This window comes from Merops nubicus, unplaced genomic scaffold, assembly GCF_000691845.1.
Source record: "Merops nubicus isolate BGI_N331 unplaced genomic scaffold, ASM69184v1 scaffold2083, whole genome shotgun sequence".
In the NCBI taxonomy this organism is placed as follows: Eukaryota; Metazoa; Chordata; class Aves; order Coraciiformes; family Meropidae; genus Merops; species Merops nubicus.
In genome coordinates, this window is record NW_008596733.1 from 29730 (window position 1) to 48527 (window position 18798).

General features: G+C 37.9%; 1 protein-coding gene across 1 annotated transcript in view; it reads right to left on the reverse strand.

Moving 5' to 3' along the window:
* Window positions 1–1492: 1492 nt before the first annotated feature.
* INSC (inscuteable homolog (Drosophila)) overlaps window positions 1493–18798 on the reverse strand; it is an 89333-nt gene continuing 72027 nt past the window's right edge. Inside the window, exons 8-12 of the mRNA XM_008936448.1 lie at window positions 18023–18201; window positions 7027–7093; window positions 4046–4201; window positions 3318–3394; window positions 1493–1760 (exon numbers count right to left, since the gene is read on the reverse strand). Coding sequence (XP_008934696.1) covers window positions 1632–1760; window positions 3318–3394; window positions 4046–4201; window positions 7027–7093; window positions 18023–18201 — 608 coding nt within the window. The 3' untranslated portion in view covers window positions 1493–1631. The remainder of the gene's footprint in view (window positions 1761–3317; window positions 3395–4045; window positions 4202–7026; window positions 7094–18022; window positions 18202–18798) is intronic.

Sequence of the window (18798 nt, forward strand, 5' to 3'; positions counted from 1 at the left end):
TACTAGAAAATTACATCTGCAAAGCATCTGATTCAATGCTTATCTTTGACTAGTTGCTTATGACAGACCATCATATGTTTTCTAAAGTTTTAAAACTTTAGCCAAGATACAGTTCATAGTTAAATGAGGAGATGACAAGGAAGAAATGTGAAGACAGTGACTTCTTAACCCATATACTCAAAAGGAGAAAAAAATAGCTACCATGTATCACTGCTTGAAGCAGGACAGGTTTCTCAGACACAGAAAATGCAGAAGGCAACCGTAGCTTAGCAGCTTCCTCGTGCCTTTCATCTAAACACCACATAATACTAAATAAACATGAATGAATTAAGCTGCTTACCACACCTACAAAGTAAGTACAGTACAGAATAAAAGTATTTACTGTTTGGCAGATGTCCTAGTACCCTACAGTTGCAGATCATAAAATGATATAGAGCAATAGTTGCAAGCCATCAAGGAAAAAATTAAAAAATCATATACTTTCATAGGCTACAGAGTGCTTTGTGAGAAGATGGGGGAAAACACTCTCAAAATCTTCTTGGTTGAGGAATTTTAAACATACATGTTTTCTTGATAAATAGAAAAAGGCACATTTTAAGAGGAATGTTTGTGAAAAAAAAATTTTAAATCAACTCTATGTTGCTATATCCATTGGTAAAAATATCCTTTTGCCAACTCCAAGAGCTCCTGCAAGTTCTATTTCACAGTTTTAGAAATACAGAAAAACAGAGGAAGTAGAAAATCAAGTTAGAATTCATTTATCTGTTCTGATTATTTAGTGTATGCATGCGCAACTTTTCACAAAAGTAATAGGCTGAATGTTAAAAGCTTATCTGGACATGTTCACTTCCAGCTCTTGTAAGGCTTGGAAAGGATGGAAAATTATCAATGATTTTATGTGGATACTTTCACACTGATGACATGTGTTTGATTTCATCAAGAATTTTCCAGAATTCTTTCTATTTAGGAAATTTCAGTAAATATAAATAAAAGACTTAGAGTTGTCTGGAAGTTTGTTTCCTCTAACGGAGGACACCTTTATACAGAGTGAGAATGTCCTCTAGAATCTTTCCAAGCCAGTACTTGAAAATTTTGTTAAAATTTTTCTCAGCCACAGTTACATATTTTCATAACTCTATTTAAAAAATAGCAATAGTTAAGATCTGAAGCCAGACTGTAACATCCTTTTCATTTAAAAATATATACTTGCAGCTTTAAGGATTATTTTTCTTCTAATGTGACAAATGTACGAGACTAAAGCATTTCTTTAAAAAACCTTAAAAATGTTCTAACTGTGGAAAAATATTAGCAATAAAACAATATTAGAAGCATTTAACATCAGAGCACCAAATTCTTGGCTTTGTTACCTTGATTCAACTCCATTAAACAAGACAACATTTTGTTAGATCGCAGTGATAAGGTCTGTTAATTTGTCTTGGCAGGAAAATAAAATTTAAAATTACCTTTGCAAACCACTGAAACAAGTTTGCCCATTTTGTTTCTTTGCTCCTACAAACCACAGGCTCATGGTTTTAAAATAAATAAGTCATAAATAACAATAGGACTAAAACTACATCAATTGTGTGTTGTGCATCTATTATCTTGACTTTTAAAAAGTTTTTGGCTCACATTTATACAAAACTCTCTTCCATATTTGTGCATAGCAGAAAGGAATCCACAAGTCTGGGCTTTACTAGCTGCTGAAAATCTGAATCTTCAAGTGCATCAGGACTCATAACTGCCAGTCTCCGTAAGGCTGCCTAGAAAAACAAAACACAATGATAATTCTGTTAAAGTTTGACAAAGTCTTCCTTGCAGGAATCCATTATTTCTATCTCTAAATAATACCCAAAACTCAGCACGGAATGGTGCTGGCTAATCTCTTGTTACTCTCTTCATCTGTCAGATGAACCTCCCCTCAAATGCAGCTATTGAATGACAATTCTTTTGGGGCACATTACTCTTAGACCTGAGCAGCAGGGTCAGCATGGTGTTGAGGAACACAGAGGTGAGAGTCAGAATATCCACTGTAAACCTCTCTCTGCTCTGCTGTGCATCTCACACTGCTTCTTTTTACCTCAACTTTCCTCCCAGCTTTTGTTTTGTTTGTGAGAGCTATAAGCCAACTGACTGCTATTGACTTTTTATGCAATGCCCCTAACAGAAATCTGTCAGATACTGGTGTGGTGGAAAGAAGCCATATGCTTCAAACCATTTGGGAAGAATAAAACTTCCAGTCGCTCCGATTATGAGGCTGCACAATACAAGTTGTACTGATGTTACTAGTATCTTCATAAACTCACCCCTTCTAAGAAGTTACTTGTTTTTCTCACTGGGGAAAACTATACAACAGTTACATACCTGCTAGCAACCTGACATGACAGATGCAGCTGGAAAGCAGGACAGCTTTCCTCAAGAATAAAAATTGGCTTCTACAGTGAGGGCTGATAGTTATGCTCAACTTATCTCTGTGTTGCTTGTCAATGCAGCACTAACACAAAAGTTAATTGCCTGCTTCAAATATACAAAAAGTAAACAACCAAGCTAAAAATACCAAACAGGACAAGCTCTCAGACTTTAGTGACAATACCCATCAGAGCCTGAAACAGCTTATGCCTCAAGGACAATATTTTTGCCGCTTATTTACCAGAAAGAGACATCAGGCAGTTACTAAAATATCAGAAGAATTGCTGAGACAGCCGGGTGGGTAATATCTCAAGAGATAGCCACAAACTCAAGGAGTGTGCAGCAACTTCAGTGAGACAGAAAAACCCCGGTCTGGTTTGCTGCCATCACTCTGTGAGCCCTGCTCTAGCCATACGAGGTTAACAAGCTGCCTCACTATGTATGAAGGATGACCACAGCATTTCTTATGCTCCAATTCAGAGAAAAAAAAATGTAGTGGAAGCAAGAAATCTCCTTTCTCCTCTTTGGCCACTTCATGTGAGTATTTCTGTACGTTTGTGTGTGTGCAATAAAGGGGTGCTGCCCCTGTGATTCAACACTCATTTCAGCAAACGTAGCATCAGCAGAATGGAATTTAATAATTACTGAAACCTTAAATTCTGATGCATTCCAGTGAAATTTTTCAGTGCCCAAGTAATGTGAGGATGAAGCCAATTTTCTTATGTGCTTAAATCTTCAATCAGAGGATAAATAATTGACTCTGTAGAGGATTATGCTTAAGGGGAAAAGCAGGAGACCCAGGCATGAATCTAAAACATTCCTGCAATACTTATGCATTTTGAAATCTACAGGGCTGGGTTTTTTCTGCATTTTTCAGGATAAACATGAAAGAAAGATTAAAATGTACCTACCAAACATGCCACTAAAACAGAATCACTGTTATTTCTTTCCGTTGGTGATCTGCAAAGTTTAATTAGGCGAGGAATACCTGGGTGCACAAAAGAGGATCAAGAGAAATAATTTAGAAAAACAATCTCCTTATGTTGAGATCGGGTCTTTTTGAGCTGTTTCATATTTATGTAGATATGATCTCTAATGCAAAGATTATATGCAAACACTTAAGGGATTGTCCATGGAGCTGTGCAGTTCAGAGCAGAAATAATTAATAGTTGTAAAACAGAAACAAACAAATGCATTGGTTTTACCCACTCCTGCTGTTCCAGAGTGGAAATTGTGACCTCCTTTTCTTCCCTATCAATCCTCCCACAAGCCCGTAAAAAACTCCAGCCAAAATAACCTGTTCCTTCCTGTTACATGCATCACATCTAAACCCGCAGAGGTCCAAGTTTTCTGTCCACTGCCATATCCTACACAAGGGATTAAACAAACGAATGGAGGAGGCAGCACTGTCAGTTGGCACAGTTGTGTGTGGAGTGGACGGTGCAGGTCAGGTCCCTCAGAGAAATGAGCCAGAGACTGATTTAACACAGTCTCCTCAGTCACCCTCTAGACAAGACTGTATAGGGAACCTATTCCATAAAGTGTACCAACTGAGGCCAAAAATTGAAAAGACCTCCTCCGTGGCTGAGAGTTCCTCCCTTTGTTTCCATCTTCCATTAAGGCAGTGATATGTCCTTACAGCTGAGTTTTACAGCAGCATCTGCCACTTCAGGATCTCGGCTGAGTCGTGCCAGGGTAACTGCAGCTTTCTGTTGGACTCGCTCACAAGCAGCAACTTCTGATGAATTTCCTGAAGATGGCTTTTCAAAGAGCATTTCCATCAAAAGCTGAACACCTAGAAGTATATAAGAGCCATTGTTATCCCCTCTCCAACAAAACAGTCCAAACCAGTAAAGGGAAAAAGCAAAGTAGGTAAATACAGACCAATCACAGTCCACACGGAGCATGAAGAACATATAAATGTGAACTGTCATTTGCCCATCAGCATTCAGCAACATCTGATCTGTGCATAAGTTTGTCTTCACCAGGAAGCTGCAGAACTTCTGGAACTAGAAAATGCACTAACTCTTCCCTCCTCCAACTTCTTCACTTTTATGTAACTTGGTATTTTAAATTTCACAAATTTATCTCAGTCAAAATAAATGCAATTCTTTATTTGATTCTAAAGTAACCTGAAGGTAAACACTAACCTAAAAACCTGTCATCACATATTTCAGGTCTCTGTATGAAGTTTTGCTTTGAATTAGAGGAAAGGTTTGGGGTTTTTTTTTTTCTGTTTACGTATTTTTAAGCAAGTCTTTAAAAGTTCCTTTCTCAAACTCTTTACAGGTATTTTAGAATGGATAATCCTTTAAGGGGGGAAATGATTAAATTTTTCTTCTTGAAGTTTACTGTGCAATACTGCTCTTCCCTTCAAAAGAGACAATGTCACCCATTTCAAAATGGTTACATTAATTTATTGTTGCCTGTAGGAGCTGATATTCTTATTGTAGCAGCACAAAACCAGATGAGACTGTACTGATATCTACTTTCTAGATTAGTCTAAATGTAAGGACAATTATGTGCTATTAGGCTCCAGATGCTATTAGGCATTCAGATTACTTCAGGTAGCATCAGAGGATTTTGACTGTTAGAACATTTGCATAAATAATTAAGAGGATTAGCACCAGAATCATGAAGCTAGATAATACTCAGTCAACATACAAAAAAGCCAAAGTTGAAAAGAAAATTTATCTAAACTCTCCAGGGTTCAAAGACCCTTCTCAGTTTGTGAAACTGGCCTCTGATCAGCATCTGATTATTACAACATTAGGCAGGTACTGAAAGTCTTTTATACACAAGATGAGTGTCAACCATCCTCAGAAACCTGAGGGCAAATGGTTCTGTGTGAACTTCCCTTACAGCATGTGTACACAAACTTCACCATGTTGTGTTTGACAATCTACATGAGCATCTCCACCTACTGTAGCATCTAGCACGAGTGATGTCTAGTTGGTAGTTTGTATAATTTTGTGAAATTCAATCAAGTTTCTGCTGCAGTAGAAGTAGGTGATCAAATGGCTATCCCAAACAACAGAAGATGTTTTGGTGTGCACAAGGAAACAGATAGCCAACCTGTGTAACCCATCTCTTAATCATAAAGGAGTGCAAAAGCTTCTAGGAGTATCTGGACTGTGAACACTAACGACAGTAAATCAGAAAACTGCAGCACAAGTCAAACAGACAAATCACCAGGGGGGTATTTTGTACCCAGCCCTACAATTAGAGACATCTAGGGTCCTGGGAAATGTCAGGGTCTTACCAAGAGTTTCTAGAAAAGACTCTGGGTAAGGAAGCTCCATGTGCTTGCACCATGAGGTCCAGGACCAGCTCTCCCAATCTCCAGGAACACAGCATAGCAGGAAGCACCACATGGGCCTGCCTCATCCCTCCCATGCAACAAGGAGGTCATCATATATGAAACCACCATGTTATCCTGCCTCGTTCTGCCCCCTCACTGCACTGTCTTCTGCACAGGACAGGTAATTTATGAAAAAAAACCATATCTGTGATTAAATTGCTGCAGTATCCAGATCCATTCAACCTCCACATTGTCATTTGGTCTCAAACTGCAACACCTATCCACATAGCAAGGACATCAAATGCATATAAAGCAAATGAGTGTTGCCTGATCCTTACTAGTAATATTTGTGTGCACAGAGCTCAAATTTCCCACTGAAATGCAAGAAACATCTAAGGAGTACACATGCTTAGGAACTGCCAATTCTATTTCAAGACCTGCTTCTGTGTGGATGCTTTCTGAAACCACTTCTCCCACCATACAAGAGCCACATCTAGATTCAAACAGATCCAAACTCAAACCACTCCTATCCAAGTCTTATCTAAAGAACTGCAGAAGGGATATTCCTAGGACAGAAAAAGCAACATACATGAAGCTTCATGGTAACGTAGTGCCTCCCACAAAAAGAAGCAAAAAACTAAGCTGTCTTACTGTATTATTTGGCCACCAGTTTGCTGGTAGATGTATTAATAAGGGAGCTATGTCTTCTTATATGCTTGTCCACAGAATTAATAACCTAACTTCTCAGACTTCCAATCTAGGATTCCTTCAACATAACAATTTTCTCATAATACGGTATTTAAAGAAGTGTGGGGGAAAAAAATGGTAACTGCTGTATATTAATAAAAGTGATATTAATAAGTATATTAATAAAAACATAATGTTCCAAAATATATAATACTGCTGAACACCTATGAAAAAAAGTGACACAAAATGCAGTCACACATGGCTCAATATCAGATAATGTCTTTCAATGTGTCAGAATTGCCACCTTATAGAAGGCAGTTACCAGAATGAAAGTTGTTGAAACACTTTGCACTATACCTGACTTTGCACACGTAAGTCACACACAGAGAACATCAGCAACAGGGTCACAGACACAAAGTTTCCTAAAGCAGTGGCAATTTATTTCAGCTTCTTAGAACTATCCCAAGGACTGATTCTGCACCCTGAAGCAATGTGGAACATCCAGCAGACACAGGATGCAAAATGAAGCATTACTGGTGAAGTCTTTCTCCTTTACCTTGTAACCACCACTTTCCCATCTACCCACATTCTCCACAAGCAAACACAGAATATAATTCAGCTAAAATACATACCGTTTCCTTGAATGATTTCTGAAGCACACTGGTCCAAGACAGACATGTTTGCCAATATTGTTACCACCTGTTATTAAAAATAGAAGGAAGTATTAAATATAACCCTACAGCTCAGTAATATTAAATAACACTGTGGTTTATAAAATTAATATGGCAGAAAAAATGGCAAACACATTAAAAAACATTCTTGTAGTTGAACAGCCTATTCCCACCTTTGTGACTTCTCAGAGGTCTTTATCTTACATAGGGCTGCTAACTGAAATCCAACAACAAGAAAAGGAAAATGTTTTTCTCACTCTCCTATACTCATGAATAAAACTCTGTCATAGAGATCTATGCAGCAGAATTGTTCCGTGGACAAATTGGTGGAAAGGGGAAGATAAAAATGTAGGGGGAAAAAAAAACAAACAAACCAAAAACCAACAACAACAACAAACCAAACACCAAACCCTGGAGTCTTACAAAGAATTCAGGCAAGAGCTGCCCACCCTCAGGAACCAATCACTATACTCACATTCTGGCTCAGACAGAGCCCACAGTGAAAGCTAAGAAACAGCATATAACATATGTCCAGTGGCACCAGGTTATTGCTGCTTTTCTGCTTCCAGATTTGCTGAAATGTTGAGAAATCCTCACAACAAATTTGGAGTTTTGAGTTTTTATTCAAGGGAGTATTTAAGGAATATTCCATTTTATTGGAGCCATAAGTGGTGTGCATGTCAAAGCACTGTCCCAAAATGAGCTGGATTTGTAAAACCATTTATATATTTCCTGAGCTAAGACCAAGATTAGGTTTTGTACCAACAGAAGCACATTTTGAGATGCTGATTTACAGAATTTCTTACTCAAAATAGCACTGACTGTTTTCAAGAGTAGGTGCAACTCAGCTCTCTTAAAGTCATGCAGCAAGCTGTTGACAGAAACTGTATCATGTGGAACTGTTTGCTTTCAGACACCCATTCCCCTCATTGATACCATATACTTTTATACATCCTGCAAGATATTCTTTTTTACTTTATCATTCAAATAACTTGCTTTTGTCTGCAAGACATATGTCAACATGCTTGCATATGATGTGTGAGACACCAGATAATAAATGTTACAGATCACTAGAATACAAAATAGAAACAATGTTGTTTCTTAAAGGGTTTTAATTTTCTCTGTTCTAGTCGAGAAAAACTGATCAACCTCAAAAATAATGATCCATTTGAGAACTGGTTATTAGCTTTTTAACAGCACAGCGTCAGCTCACAAACAAGCAGACTTCTTAGATGTAAGTAGGCATGAGATCAAATCACCATTCTGATCTCACTTTGCCATTTTAAGAACAAGGATGACTCATTTTTGATGCTGTGACATAAAGGTCTTCGACTTTTGAAGGTAGTGTTACAGTGTCATCTCTCTGAATAAATATCCTTACTTAAGATGCAAATGAGTTGCTGAAACTCTACAGAGTGACAGGTAGAAACACGGTAACTCAGTATATGTCTATGTATTTATTCCATATTAATTATTAACTGTGTTTCAAGCACAGTGTATATGTTTTCTCATTCTAAATTATATCCTGTTAATGAAAATTGCTTCCTCTGTGCAGAATCTGTACCCCATGTGGCTCTCTAAGCCACAGATGAAGAATTCAATTAACCACAATTTGAATACATGCCAATTATTCCACTGCTTCAAGTTATTTTGTCTAATAATTATTTTCATACATAAAAATATTTTGAGTGTATCTTCTGACACCAAAAATTATTTGCGATTACATCTATACCTCCTTTGCACTGATTAAGTGGCCCCCCATATTTTGCAAGGTATTTATGAACTAGCAGAATGGGCTTGTATGTAGCCTTCTCCAGAGTGGTTTATAAAAGACCCTTATCATCAGTAACAGTAAAGTTTTACCTAGATTATCTTTTAAAATCTTAGTACAACTTGAAGGGCAGTTAAACTGTAGATGAGCTCACTCCATGTGGATAGATCTTTCTTTCCCATGAAAGTCACATTTTCCTGTGATATAAACACTGTAACATGAAAAAGCATCACGTAAAGCAGAGCTCTCCAATAGATTAACCTAGGCTAGTCCACATTCTGGTCTCTGTTATCCAGCTACATCAAATTTGCAAGTGCTTTTTTTAAGTCAGGACTCTGATAAACGTCATGGCTGCAGCTTTCCCTGTGGGAACTGGCAGCCCTAAAACCACTGTAGTAATGGACACCACAGAAAAATAGACCTGATCAACAAATAAAGAACTAAACCACTTGTTTGCCACCAGATGAAAGCTGGATTATTCAAGTCAATGTCACATATTTACACTACTACAGCAGCCAGAGGAATTGGCCTCTGGGGTCTATCCCCACATTCATCACCTACCTGTTAATACCTGCTACATACCACACACCTAAACCACAGAGCAGTGAGACACAGTAAAACATTAATGCCAGGAATAGAATTCTCAGATCAGCTCATATTTTAGCAATTTTTCAAGGGGCACCAACTTACAAAAATACTAACGTGCAGATAATTCCACTGGGACTAGTAAGATTTTTCACAAGACTAAGTAGTTGACCTTCAGAACTAAAAAAACCCCATACCTCAAATCAAGAAGCTTTGAAAGTTCATCTTTAAATGATTTATTGGTGAGCTAAATAAGCAGAGATATTTGTGGGGGAGGAGGCTCCCCTTTAACTCCATGGAAAATGTCCCTATTTAATAAAAATACTTAAAAATAATAGAGATGTTTCATACTTTTGAAATGTCAGTACAGCATCATGTTGCTAGTGTTGCAGCTGCCCTGGAAATTAATGTAAAACTAACTAAAAATCTCTACTTCTATAGGCAAAATAACTGAACAGTAAACACAGATAACTGTGTAGTTACAATACCATCCATTATTACAAAATTAGCAGTGTTGATCTTGTTGGTTACTCTAGTAAACAAAACCATTTTGTAACTTGAAAGGTGTCTGTAGTTCCCCATAGTTTCCTGCCACTCACTCAGCCTTTCACACATACTGAATGTATGAACAATGAACCTTCCTTTTCGGTTGTGTAGTCTTCTTTGCACTGAACCATAGGAATTTCAGTTGTCAAGAGTGACTTAAATTTGAGAAACCATGGTTAATTAAGTGCCTTTGAAACTGTTTTGTTCTAAACCTCTTGAAGAACAACAGTCAGCTTGGAAATTCCCTTGCTAAAAAAGATAAATTAATCACTAACTCTATAACAACACTTCCTTCTAAACAAATAATGGAGACCAATGTCATTAACCTATGCACAAATTAACTGAGCCTTTTTTGCAAAATTAAAAACTAGATGAAAATGCTTTTTTATTAACTAAGAAACACACACTGAGAGCCTAAATCTGAGGTGCTTTACTTAAAGAGATTTAAACCTGAAGAGCACAGAAGGATTCTTTGATAACTTTCCCTTAGCAGGAGATTTAAGGCAATCTGAAAGATTTTCTCATTTTTGTGAAACCAGCGACTGAGGGGAAAAGATGCAATAGGATCTGAATCTGAAAAATAAATACACACAGTTTAGCCTGTTAAAGGGGCAAGATCTTCCACACTTAAGGGTTGCTTAACTTACTTGGAGGTGTGTACAGAGGTGGAAGATGTGATGCTAATACACCTTTATTGATAATAAAGGCACACTGTCTAGTAAACCCTTATTGACAGTCCCAATGTAAATAGAAAGACACAAGCTTAAAATGAGAATTAGCAAGTAATTTAACTGAGTGGCAAAGTAGATCAATGCAGTATTGCTAATTCTCTTATTTAATTATTCCTTTAAGGCTGATTCATGGTTAAGTAAAATTAATTTATCTACATATTATGAGAGTATATTATAATTCGTTCAAGTAAATGACATCAGGATAAATCAGAGTGCCTTCAAAGTTCCAGATATCCATCTTTAGAAACAAAGGGACATCTGACAACTAATCAGAAGCAAGACAGGGTCTTTCTTTTCTGAATGTGAATCAAAACCATCTAAACTTCACAATTCAAGATCAGTGCAGAGGGAGACAGCAAAAGAGTATATATAGCAGGGGTCATGAACAGGTATTGTCTCAAGTCTGGGTAGAAAAACCTTCCAGGAAATTGTTTATTGGGAGGAAAAAACAAACAAACAAACAAAAATAAATAAAAAAAAAAAAAACACCCTCACAACCACACAACACAAACTTTGCTAAGAATTTTTCACTTGAACATTATATTTCTTAACATGGAAAGCTTAATTTGCATTATTTCTGATAGCCATTTTTGTGGTTGGGAATTCAGTTTTCTTCCTGAAAACAAAAAAATAAATATCCCTAGAAAAGCAGATCAATAGGTCTTTCTGTCAGTTGGTTGGAAGAGGCAAACATCCCCACAAAACTAATAGTGGTTAGAGACAGGGTCTGCTTGTGAAGCCTAGATCTGCTCTGAGGCTGGGTCAGGGAACTAAAATCTTTGAATGCTGAGGCAGAGCAACAGAGACTGAAACCAAAGGAATCTTGCCCTTTGGCACGAAGGATGTCTTTACTACATTTTTATTTACTTTTCTTCATATTGCTGACTAATCTAGCTAAGGAATGGGCAGAATAAACAGATTCTCACTTGTTTTGTTTTAAAGCAGCACATAGGAAATGCACCCTGCGTGGGCCACGTGGTGAATGGGCACATCCCACAAACCAGGCCGTATGACTCTAAAACAGAGATGGAGCTAGAGTGTCTGTATCCTCCCTTCTGAGGCCACAGTTTTCTGCTTTCAGATGAAAATCTGGTGGGGAAATAATCATCCTTCACATTTCCTTCATGGTGTTAGAATGCTTCTCGAATTTTGAAACTGATTCAATCAATTTAAGGTATCTGGTCTCCTTACAGCAGAGCACAATTTGGCCTAAGCCAAGACACAGTTGTAGGAAACAACTTTGCTTGTCTAGCTAGTCTAATTAGAGTCAGGCTTTGAGTAGGTGGGAGGAAACCCAATTATTCTTATTTTTTAGAGGAGGCAGAAAGTGCAGAGAACTAGTTCAACTGCTACTAACTCAAGCAGAGTGGTCAGGAAGTCATTTCTACTGCCTTCCTGGAAGGTAAAGGTTTGCTACTTGAGGAAGAAAAGTAAAACAGAAACTGTAATCTGTAGAAACACTGTTTATAAGCTCAGCTGCTCAGAACCAAGACTGAAATCACAATCTTCACCTAGGCAGTGATTCCGCTTTGGAATAAAAGATCAGTGTCAAAACTCAGAGGCTGTTTGAAATCTGCCATCTCATTTCCTGAAGGACTGAAGACCAAAGGACGACAAACACAGCAAAATGCATACATAATCCTCTCTGACTTACAGCTTTATGATTGGTACAGCCTGCAGCAATGTCTCTTGTTTATAGTTTCTGCAGTAAACAGCCCAACACCAGCCTGATTGTACTGTGAACCTGGCAGGCAAGGGCAGAAAATAAAAACTGCAATGAACTCTGCTGACATAGCGTGTTTCCTCTAGAGAGACTTTGCACTGAGTAAGTGCAATGTCTGCCCAACTTTACAGATGGTTAGAGAAAAATGCAGGGAAGTTAAATTGCTTCTTAAAAATCAGAGCAGCAGCAATATTAGAAATTGATCCCAGGAATAAAAACCTCACCACACTAAGCTAGCAAAGAATAGCAGAGTTCTTCAACTGAGCTGAGATTTTACTCTTCCAACCCAACCTCTTGCTTTGCAAGTTGGAACACACTGTCTTATCCTGCATTAAATCTAAAAGTGAAAGGCAGAATTGTAACTAAACAGGCATTTTGTCTCAAAAAAAAAAGAGTGTTTAAGAGAGAAAGTCACCGTTAGACCCCTGAAGTGTAATAATCCGTAACATTGACCACATAATGCCAGCCAATACTGTCACTCATATGTTTTATTGTTCAAGTGCATATGTAAAGACAGAGATAACCAGTTAAAAAGAAAGGAAGGACATCAGGGACGTAATTACAGACTTACACAGAACACTAATTAAGGTTAGGAAAATAATTAGGATATCAATGATATAATGGCGTGAATAAAGTCCAGATACAGTCACAGGACTTTTGGCCTAATTCTCTTTCTTGTACCTGTTACTGACAGTCTTGTTTCTTGTTTAATTTCTCAAGGTTTTTAAATTAATTATGCAATTTATCACTTCTCTTTCTAGCTATATTAGTTGATAACATGTTTTCTGAGTGTGACCTAGTCAACACTGGAAAAGATAACAGAGTGTTGGTGTGTAGTTTACCAACCAGAGATCACAGGCAGAACACTGAGGGGGAAGGCAATTCTAACCACACCCCTACTCATCATTCTATGGTCAGAGCTGGGTAATAATAGAGACCTGGGCAAGAAGACTGTGCAGATGACCTTTTATGACCTAGCTGTTCTTCTGTAGTGTCTTTGTGTTGCATTTTTACCCACAGTATGTAAATTTCAAAAGGTGTGTTGAACTGCAGAATGGATCTGTGAGCAAGCTGTTGAACCAGTTGGGACTGTTAAATATTACTGGTAGCTGATCTTGAAAATAATTTTTAAGAACTAGACATGAAGCTCAGGTCTACTGAAGTCAGACTTGACAGAGGCATTACACCAAGCTTTGCTCCCAACCCTGTCACTGGCTGCTTGTGTAATATGCCATAGGTGATTGAGCCCAGGAAATCCCATGCATTTCTGCTGTGGGAAAGACCAGCTGATGGCTCAGCAGTGGAAGGGATATTCCTCTCCTGATCCAATTGGGAGGGGGAGCTCCCCCTTCCGTACTTCTTTTGCTCCAAGAAGAGAGCTTTAAAAAGCTGTCTCTTCATCAGCTGCCTCCTCCCTGACCAGCAATGACTTTGTTTAATACTTCTTGTCAGATATAAGAAAGACAGGCACCCAACATGGGCTGCACTGCCCAAACTGTACTTGAAATTTCTGGTTTTGTTAGTCTCTACTGGCTTCCATACATACAGGAAAATTTGGACAGCAATTTATCAAAATGCAGTCAGGAATCCCACAGTCTTCATGACAACAAGCAGAAACAAACAAACAAACAAACAAGCAAACAAACAGACAAAACAGTTGGCAAGGAGCAATAAATTCCACAGTATTCAAGAAACTCAAAGTGAGAAGTAGGACTGCATGTTCCTTTCATTCAGGCAGAGATTTTCAACAGAAATCTAAAAGACCTGTTAATATTCTTCTCATTAAAAACATTGTTCTCAAAGTCTTTCACTGGGTGTTAAGGCAACATTTGAAAAAGAAAAAAAAAAGAGAACTTTTAAATGTTAAAGTAAAATCTGTCTCTGTTCTCCTTTTGGCCCTACAACCTGCCATGCAAGAGGAAAAAGGGCAGGGGGAAAGGCAACAAAAGGAAAAAGCAAGTGCCTTGAAAAAAAGAAAGGAAGAGCAGAGAAAAAGGATGTAGAAGCTAGAGGAAGAATAATATTGAGTTTCAAATCTTAAATGAGACGGAAGGTCTCAGCTTCAGAGCCTGCAGCATCTCCCAAACACCAAGAAAACAGGAAAGAATTTAGCAGAAAAAAAAAAGGAGCCACTATCTCTGTTTGGTCCTTCCAACTTAAAAGCCTTTCTCCACCTTAAACTTCTTTGAAACATAACTCCCTGATTTCAGACCTAGAAATAACCACTTTAAAACTGATGTGTTCACTGCACATTAATTCTTTGTCTGCTTGAATATCAGAAGATCAGAAGCTGTTAGACTCTACCTCCTCAACTTCACAGGTAAGGTGAGAATACGAGCAACACTGAAGAGACAAGTGGGAATGCAAAGAGAAAAATTTTATTATACATAAACACACTGCACAAACATACATATTTCATAGCTTTTCGTGTAGAGTCTAAGAGGATGGTTAAAGTCAAAAAGGCCCTGAATGATAAGAGTTTGGGCTAAACCCTTCTTCTGACTTAAATGGAATGCTTAAACTCCATTAAGACATCTGACTGTATACATTATGCTGCTTAATTTAGACACAAAGCCTTCTGAAAGGATATTTTGATGGTCCTTTGAAGCAAAAACCCTGCTATCCTGGAAATAAGTATCTGCAGCAAGAAAAAGTACATGGCACATTCATAATCATTTTGGCCCAAAACTAAAGGCTAAGGTATCTGGAAATTATTGCTTTGTCTGACTACTTCTATACAAAGTATTTTGTTATAAAACTGAGGAATCTCACTGTAATGTTGCTGGTTACAGCAATAATATTTGCTTCTATAAAATGGACAATGATTATCTTGTTTATCATTACGTCTCTCAGTTTCAGATTTCATGTCTGATCTAATCTAACACTGCCTGGGAAATGAAAGAGGAAGGAAGTTGGTCTTCAGAAAGTGAAGGCAAGAAAAGTTTGCTATTTGCACACAAGAGCTTCTCACAAGGCAAAAGACAGGAACTATTAGAGGTGCTGGAGCAGGAAAATACTTTCTACAGGCAACACACAATGCATCTGACCTCCAGCTCCTGGGCAGAATGTTGTTTCTTTAGACCATCATGGAGAGCATTTCAGCCAACTTTCTCCCATTTTTGACTTCCAGTGAGCATGCTTAAGTCTATTTTAGAAATTACAATGTTCTTAAATCAGCAGTAGTGATAAAGTAGTAATGTATTTAGAAATTCGGGGTAGATTTCTAGAGGATTATTGTGTTACTTAAAGGTTTGTATGAAAAATAGGGCTTTTAAGTCTGAGGGTCTCTTTTATAACATTTTATGATAACAAGACTGCATTTTGTTGTATTTGCTATGAATCTTATTTTTACTTTGTTTAATTGTTTCAACATTTCCTATAGCTTAATTCTAATTAATCTATTTTACTGTCCAGGGTGGCTTGATCATTCAGAATGGACAACAGTTCATAAAAAAAATATCCCACAGCGTTGTAGATTCCAGAATAAAATCTTGAATCAAAAACTTTCCAAATCTACTCAACTATAGGCAACATATCCTTTGACAAATATCTACTGTCTGGGACATAATTTGATAGAGAGGTGATAGATAGATAGATAGATAGATAGATAGATAGATAGATAGATAGATAGGGAAAGTTAGAAATTGTATTGTGTACCTAAAAGGAATCAAAGGACATGTATCAAAAGCCAAAATGGCAATTTAGGACACCCTTATAAAATATAGTATTGTAGTGTTGCTTTTTTCTTTTTTTCTGTGTTTTCCTCATTGTAACAACTAGGCACAGAACAAATTAAAAAGCTAAATATTCCATAAAACTATTTTATTGGCAGACACACTCTGCCCCTTTGATATAACACAGAGGCAACTATCCTTTTGAAAGGTGAGCAACCCACTCAATCACTCACGTGTCCAGGAATCTGAGGGAAGACTTCTTCTAAGGCTGTTGCATTACCAAAACTGTTTCACTAGCAACACGGACAGCTCTTAAAGCCAAGATGAGCAGCATTCAGATTCCACCCGAACATCAGGGTGAACATCAGTTACAGGAGAACACAAGATAGGACTTTATAGTCCCCATTGCTCTGGTAATAAGAAATAGTCAGCTCTGAAAACTTACTGCAGCATAACCCAGAAAACATCACACCTTTCTGATCTAGTTTTTCATTCCAAGAAGGAATGTAAGGAGTTATTAGGGATGAAATCTCCTCAGTTCTTGGAAGGAAGCCATTCAGTTCTCTGTTCCTCTAGCTAATGAGACATCTTGCAAGCTGCAAAAGGCCTGGAACTAATCTGTTACCTAATAAAGTTAGACATATTTCTTTAAATGTCTGCCTTCCTCATACTTGCTATGCTACCCACGGAGCAAACTGAAAACTCAAAGCTGACAGCAGAATTAAGATGAGAACATCAATAAATAGGGAAATCAAAACTATGAGACTGTACACGAGGAAAGAAAAATGAACATTAAGAATTGTACATGTGTAATAATAGTGTACAACCATGTCAAACACCACAGCTGATGTCCTTGGCTTTGCCCAAAGAGCAATACAGTAATTACAGATCAACTCCACCTTTTCATAAACACTTTTAAGCTGGAAAGCTACTGAGTGCTATTAATATAAGCTAAAGCAGCCCTAGTAACACCTCTAGAACACCAATAATCACTTTCTATGGTCTTTTGTGCCTTGATTTCCATGGCCTGACTCCTGTTGAAGGGTACACAGAGTTTTCTGACAGTGGGGATCCCAAGTCTGCCATAAACCAACTTTTGGCATTCAGAGATAGGAAAGAGATAAGCTTGCAAGGCTTAAATGATGGACTTTTAGCTATATTTACAATGTCTCCAAACAGAAGTAGGTTAAAAGAGCTGACCAGCAACCTCCATCCCTTAGTACTAACTACTGGAACCCTCAGACCTCATAAATGTTGAGGCAAAACTAATCACCAAGGCACCAGGTAAGCAGTGCCTCAGACTTCACCTGTGTGTTAGTGCAGGCCTCTAATTTTCTGTGTCTTTTTACTTAAAAAAAAAAAAAATGGTGAAAAAGGAAAGGAAATGCAAAAGTACATCAGCAGTATTTGGCAGTAAAACTTGCAAACCATCTACCATGCAGTTAGGACTTGATCCAGAGCCCGCCGACGTCAATGGGCTGAGGATCAGATCCTTATTCAGCTTTTGGAGCTAATTCATCTTTGAATTGACAATTGTATATTTAGGCTGCAGTATCCATATATAACTTCTTTGCATCAGAGCTCTGTTCAGTCAAGTTTTGAATACCTCCAAAGACAGTTTCCACAGCCTCTCTGGGCCTCTGTGTCACTTTTTGGCCATTTCCAACTATCTTAGAAATATGAAACATCAGGTTTGGGGTTTTGGTTTGTTTTTTTTTTTTACAAAATTACATTAAAAGCTGTCATATTTCATAATCCTCATAGTAAGAAGGAACAGAAGCAAGAAAGAGCCATATACTGAAAAACAGCAAGAATAGTAGACATGAAAGCAACTTAGGTCTGACCATGTCAGACCAGACATGGAGCTGAAACCCACTGACTTTCATTCAAAGGTGCCCAGGCAGCATCTTGCTGAGAAACCACTCACCTGATCTCGGGAATACGGAGTATCCACCATCTGTTTGTCTGAACATGCTGCTAGAAGTATCTTCATTGCATTTAACTGGAGCAATATTTCACAAGCCATAGTATCAAAGAAAGTAATATTGGCAAGAGCTGCTGAAGCCAGCAGGAAAACTTCACCAGATGAGGCTTCTTGGCACAGTCCTAGGAATGCAGAAAATAAGTTGAGTAAAAGTCATTTCTTCATTGTAAAAAACATGTTCAGGTGTTTCAAAGCAATATTTAAGCATCAGCAACTTGCATGAGTAATCCTAGTGTCTAAGACCAAGTTCATAATCATTAAGATGAAAAACAAAACAAAGAAAATCATCTTAATTTTGTCAATTATACAATAACATAGAATCATTTAGGTTGGAAAAGAACTTTATGATCATCAAGTCCAACTGTTAACCCAACACTGCCAAGTCCACCACTAAACCATGTCCTTAAGCACCAAATCTACACATCTTTTAAATACCTCCAGGGATGGTGACTCCACCACTTCCTTGGGCAACCTGTTCCAGGGCTTGACAACCCTTTTAAGGAAGAAATTTTTCCTTATATCCAACCTAAACCTCCCCTTGCATAACTTGAGGTTATCTCCTCTTATCCTATTGCTTGATAGTTGGAAGAAGTGGCAGAGCCCCACCTGGCTACAGCCTCCTTTCAGGTAGTTGTAGAGAGCAATAAGGTCTCCCCTGAGACTCCTTTTCTCCAGGCTAAACCACCTCAGTTCCCTCAGCCACTCCTCATAAGGCTTCT